The sequence below is a fragment of the Phocoena sinus genome, chromosome 1 (genome assembly GCF_008692025.1).
Source record: "Phocoena sinus isolate mPhoSin1 chromosome 1, mPhoSin1.pri, whole genome shotgun sequence".
Lineage (NCBI taxonomy): Eukaryota > Metazoa > Chordata > Mammalia > Artiodactyla > Phocoenidae > Phocoena > Phocoena sinus.
In genome coordinates, this window is record NC_045763.1 from 148,164,771 (window position 1) to 148,170,770 (window position 6,000).

General features: G+C 48.0%; 1 protein-coding gene across 1 annotated transcript; it reads right to left on the minus strand.

The window, feature by feature from the left end:
* Positions 1-3,608: 3,608 nt before the first annotated feature.
* On the minus strand, positions 3,609-4,630 carry G0S2 (G0/G1 switch 2). The gene is made up of 2 exons (XM_032613718.1): positions 4,471-4,630; positions 3,609-4,311 (listed from the first exon to the last, which is right to left on the minus strand). Exon 2 carries the CDS (start codon positions 4,278-4,280, stop codon positions 3,969-3,971), a length of 312 nt encoding a protein of 103 aa, XP_032469609.1. The 5' UTR covers positions 4,281-4,311; positions 4,471-4,630; the 3' UTR covers positions 3,609-3,968.
* Between the last annotated feature and the right edge of the window lie 1,370 nt (positions 4,631-6,000).

Here is a 6,000-nt window from a genome sequence, read left to right on the forward strand (position 1 = left end):
TGTAAAATTTTTTACCTGGCTTCCTGAGATTTAGGAAGATCCTTAATTTTAACTCTTAATATGGCTCCGGATCAGGGTTTAAATTTAACTTCCTTAGGGATGCCTTCTGGTTTAGCAGATTTACAATGTAATTGCATCTTTTCTAAAGAAAACTCTGAAAAAAAGGGTGTTTCATATAGAAGGTCGGAGAAAGGTGAGTGGAAGAGAGAGAAATGAAATTAGGGTGGATCTCAGAAGGTAATAGAGTCTTTGCGGGAGACCATGTTGGAATTAGAATTTTGTGTTTTAGACCTCAGCATACTAATCAAAGAAGCTAACTACTGACTCTTTAGATTTCTGGGGTTCCTCTTAAATGTATTAATTTATTTGGGGGTTCGTCAAATGAATTAATTTATTGATTTTGATATGTCAAAAGTTCCCCCATGTTGACGATCGTTATTCTAAACTCAGTTTTTGCGCGTTATCGAAGTAAGTGCAAGAACTGGGATTATAGTGCAACAGGAATAGGAGTTCTTCCAAGAGGAGTTTGCAGATTAGAAGAACCCAAGAAAGACAAGAAAGGCTACTTAGTAAGAATGTGTGCCTGTGAATGGTATCTTGGGTTCCCTTTCTATGCAAAAGTTAGGAAGGGGCCATGTAATCAATGACCTGACAATCTTTGACCTCAGAATACAGACTAAAAGTGACCTTCTTTTACACCTTGGTGAGATAGATAGAGAGCGGCTCTCAACAAAGTTTTAAGGAGACCCAAAGCCAAGTTTGATCATTTACCTTTTCCTGAATTGGTCACAATCTAATGGAGCTCCAGCTGTTGTCCCCTAGGACCAGCTTGGATTGGATTGTTGACTTATTGGGCCATTCCATATGGAACACTTCTTTATCTGTGTATCAGAAATAAGGCTTTTCAGTACAAAACAAAAACACATAAAATAAAACTTTACAATATAGATAAACAAAAGCAAAAGCAAAGTGAGCAGCAGGGGATTAGCAGTTTAATGGCAAATGCAGTTATCAAATGGTATGCCTCCAATAAGAGAGTCTAATGAACTTATACAAGACCTATGTCTAATTACTCAATAGTATACCTCCTAGACAAAATGTCTAATGGCCATATACAAAGGCCTAGGTATAATTATTTACCAGAATGTACATCTGTAAACTAAAATTTCTATTTACTTTACACAAAGACTGAGATCTAATGAGTTTATACAAAGACGTACTTGGTTAGAAATTTTAGAAGCCGTGAGAACTCAGTGAAACTCATCAGATTCAGACTATGGTTGAGACTGACTTATCTGGCAGCCGATCTGAAGGACAAATAGAGTCTGAACACAAGGAACCCATTAAGTATGTCTTTTGGTTTTGGGAAAGCAGGAAGTTCAGAGTTTGGTGTACTTTCCTGGTCATAAGTGGGCTGATATCTGTCGAAGCATATTTATTTGTTGATTGGTTGGCACTCTGAAATATATTTATGGGGTTGAGTCACTTCATGGTTAAATGACCCTTAGAAGTGAGGGAATGTTACTGATTGGTTGGCTTGTAAAAGTGTTACCTGAGGAGAGTTGTGATTGATTGAGCCAATGGGTTTAAAACTGGTTCTGGTTACCATGATTACACAACAATCAAACTTTTCCTAAGAAAGTGTGAAACTTTTAAATGTTCTCACAGTTGATACCTAGTATCTGTTTTCACTAGAAAGTAGTACAAGTTCACATCTGATCACCTCCGTAAAACAACTGGGACAAAAATGTCCATTACTGCGTGATCCAGTATGAGACCCAGACTGAATGTCTTGTAGGAATTCAGAGAAGTGAAAAGATCAGTGAGGACAGAAAAGATTTCTATAGGTTGGATTTGATTGGGTTGGGTAGTTTGTACACGCATAGGTAAAAGGCATACCCTTCGAAACTAAAAATACACAGGCATTTCCTATATATTTAGGCAAATATGTAAAATATATGTAGTTTTACATATAGGCAAACCAAAAAATATAGGCATTACCTTCTAAACCAAAAATTGGAGTACATGATTTGATATACAGTTTGACAAGAGGCAGAATATTTGAAATTATCCCTCTCTTGGAGAATCTGAGGTCTATGCCTTCAGAAGGTGTGGCGATTGTGGATGGACAGGCATTCAGGTGGGAAGAGTAATGTGAAAAAAGGTGTGAAAGACCGGAAGGGACTAGGAAGGTCCTGGGTTCATGTGGAACATCAGGTGGGAGGGCTGAGATGCAAGCGGATCATGGAGACACTGGAAAATCTGGACAGGGGTCTTAGGCGCTGACATTTTTGAGGGAGGAGCAGCAGGATGAACGAAGGTCACAGTCCCCAGTCTGGCAGGAATGTTTTGGGGTGAATGTGCTAGAGAGTGCAGGAGGCGGTTTGAGATGCTGACAGCTGGACCAGAGGGTGGCTGCATGGGTGGAAGAATAATAGACGTAATAGGAGAGGCACTTGGGAAGGAAAACTGAAGAATAAGATGGGGTGGATTCCTGAGAAGTTTTTTGGACATTTAAGGTGAGGTTATGTCACCTTAATATAGGGTCAAGTTTCCCATTTTGGAAACTGCAAGAACAGTGGTTCCACTGATATTCTTCTTTTCCTTTAAATACGTGTCTTTTCCCTTGATTAATCTCACCCCATTCCGATGGCTCTCTTGTTTGGAGTGATAAGGATAGATATCAGAGATGGCACTAGATCAGGGCCAGGAACACTGGGTAGGATTTGAGCTGGCAGAAATAAAATGGAAGGGTGTGTGTGAGGGAAGAGGGTGGTGGTGGAGAGAGAGTCTGGTCAGAGGCGATGGCACGAGCCTTGCTATGTTTGGCAAAAATGCATAGCCATGGATGGAGAGAGGGAAATGTCTGTACCTGGTTAGGGCAGGAGACGTATTAAAATCACTAGGGGAGTGGCATCAGGCCTATGCCCCTAACTACTTCTTTAAGAGCCATTGTTTAAAATTCCCTATGCTGAGCCCTATAGAGCCACTGGACTAGCTATTACCACAGAGCAAGTTCTGTCCCTGGAGGAAGAGGACTCAGGACTGTGACAACCGGTCTTTTCCCCTCCTAACCTAGAACTTTTTACTGTGATTCAGTGTGTGAGGAGAAGGGCTTTGTAGAGCTAGACATCCAATTTCCTCCCTCCCTCCCTCCCTCCCTCCACCCCTCCTTCCCCCTCACTGTCCCCACCCCCCTCCACTAAAATACAGTTAGGAAGAAAGAGGTATCAACCACGAGATCCTCTGGTGCACAGGTGTGAGATGGCAAATAGGCTTTGTGCCCTAGAATTAACCAGTATCTCTCATTCACTTACTCTAGCTCAGAAGTTGATTTATCTTCTGATCTTAAAATGCTGAGTCTGGTGGGACTTAGAAAAGTTTCCCTCTTGCCACTCCTAACACAAAGCAAAAACAAATCCTTACCAGACTTATAAGCGTGTAACATCAATATGAGTCCAGAGCCCTGAAGCAAGTGTTGCCTGACCTTCAGGAAACTGCTCCTCTCTCCACTGGGCTCATGTTAAGAAGACCCCCTCCGCCAAAATGCCCGCCCTCCCTGCTGCCCACCCCAGAAAACCGTGCCCCTCAGGAATCAGATGCTGAGATAGAATACAAAACGTTTTTTATTTCAAAATGCAAAATGGTGGTCACGGTACTACCTAATAACGATAACAATAATAATATAAAAAGCATTTCTCCCCCGTTCACCCTAGTGCAAAATGCTGGATGCAGTCAGATAGCTGGAAGGTTCTGGACATGTCATCTTTCTGCAGTGCTGCACAGCAGCAAAACTCAATCCCAAACGCCTTTTGGTGGGTCCACGTGGTAGTTCAGTTCTAAAATCAGTAGCTTCTCGTTAGTCCAAACAGCACGAGACGCTCACTCGAGCCCGACCCTCGCGCTCTGCCTCACTCTCCTCTCCCTGTGTGTCTCTCTCCCCCTCCCTCCGCCGGCCCCCAAGGTTCCTACGAGGCGTGCAGCCGGTTGGTCGGGGCCCGGCAGCCCTGGACGGCCTCCAGCTGCTTGCTTTTCTCCAGCAGGGCCCGCGCCCGGAGGGCCTGTCGTTCCCGGGCGGCCTGCAGCTCGGCCACCGCTGCCTCCCGCTCCCGCAGGCTGTCGGCGGCCGTGAAGGGGCTGCACAAGGTCTCCATCAGGCCGAGCATGGCGCCGAAGAGCGCCAGCACGCCGCCCAGCACGTACAGCCTCACCAGATTCCGTCTGGGCTTCTGCGCCATCAGCTCCTTGGCCAGAGGAATCAGCTCCTGGACAGTTTCCATCTCGGCTCCGGGCTCTCGGGGTAGGAGTAATCTGCGGGAGAAGCGGAGCAGAAAAGGGGGCTTTTAAGCCACCGAAAGACGGATGCATCCTCCCGAGCAGCCCTCACTCGGCTCTCTCGGGGTAGGCCTGCAGAGAGGGGAGCCCACCCGGGACCCCGCGCCCCGCCGCGCTCTTCCCGGCCGGACTCACCTAGGGGCGTCGAGCGAGCAGCAGGCAGCGCAAGCCGGGTGGGCGGTCACGGTGTGCGTGGGTCCCGCGGCTCTGCGTTCTCCTCCTCCTCCTCCGCCTCCTCCTCCCCTTCCTCGGTAGCCGCGGGTCTTCCGGATGGAGATTCCGCAACTGACACCTGGTCAGCGCCCCGGGGCCACTTATATATTTTTCTCCGAGCCCCGCCTCCTGGGATCTTTGGGCTGGGGCCAGTGCTGCACCGGCCAGAGAGTGGAGGGGGCGGGAAGAGGAGGGCGGGGGAGGAGCGGGGCAAGGACCCTGGGGGAGTCAGCCACGAGACGTGCACGTCGCGCAGGCTGTGTGAGCCCGGGGTGCGGGGGAGGGCGGGCCTGGATGTACAAGGGTGAGGACCCAGAGCCCAGGGAGGTATCCATGTCCATTTCTGACCTCCTTTTTTTTTTTTTTGGTATGCTGGCCTCTCACTGTTGTGGCCTCCTCTCCCGTTGCGGAGCACAGGCTCCGGACGCGCAGGCTCAGCGGCCATGGCTCATGCACCCAGCCGCTCTGCGGCATGTGGGATCTTCCCGGACCAGGGCACAAACCCGTGTCCCCTGCATTGACAGGCGGACTCTCAACCACTGCGCCACCAGGGAAGCCCCTGACCTCTTTCCTAATCGTGTGGGTGGGGTCACAGCTTCACTCGTCCGGGGCAGCCTGGAAGGACCCCTTATAAGGACACCTGGGGTTCTACCTAACTGAAAAATTAGTTTTTATTCAGGAGGTTTGTCGTCTTCCCACACGTATAGGGATCCGAGGTAGAAGGCAAGGGGGAGGGATCCGGGTAATGATCAGAACGGGTCTCCAGGCTCTGCATAATGCACCTTGTGCTTATGCTGTTTATTTCTGGTCTGACTGGTTTTATTCATAGGTGCTTGCATCGCTAGGGTCACTGGATAGATAACTATTCATTGAGGGTGCCCTTTATGCACAGATGGGGGCGTGTGTGTGTGTGTGTGTGTGTGATGTCAGTCTCTGTGCCTGTAGGTGTTTGTACTTTTGTGTATCAGGGAACTGCCGTTAAATCCAAATTGTCCCCACTCCCACTTGAGAAGTGAAGTTGGGGGCTAGGGAGAGGTGAACATGGAAGGGGGGCCGTTGGTAAAAGTTTGTCTGCTGGTCTGAACTGCAAATATTTCATACTTTCCTCAATAATTATATGCCACTTCCCTGGATCTAGGGGGGCAACGCCACCATACCAGCTCCACTTAGCATAGAAACAGTTTAGGGACAGAAGAGTGAGGGTAGGCAGCTTGGGTAAGAAGCTGAAGAGTAGAGAGTACTCTAGGAAGCATGAGGAGGGTAGGGTTGATTTCAACTAGGATTAAACTTCATCACCTTTGCAGTGGGTGTTCTGGTTTAGCTTTGGTTATCCATACACAAGAGTTAGTTAGCAAGTAGGGGAAAGGAGAGACCTTGGGCTAAAGCGCTTCAAGCAGTGAAAGGGAGAGGGCAAAGAGAGGAGGGGGAAATTGGACTGGCCAGAAAATTGCA

Bases quoted from the DNA above. Each gene is read 5' to 3' on its own strand.
- G0S2 (XM_032613718.1), bottom strand. From the start codon at position 4,280: ATGGAAACTGTCCAGGAGCTGATTCCTCTGGCCAAGGAGCTGATGGCG.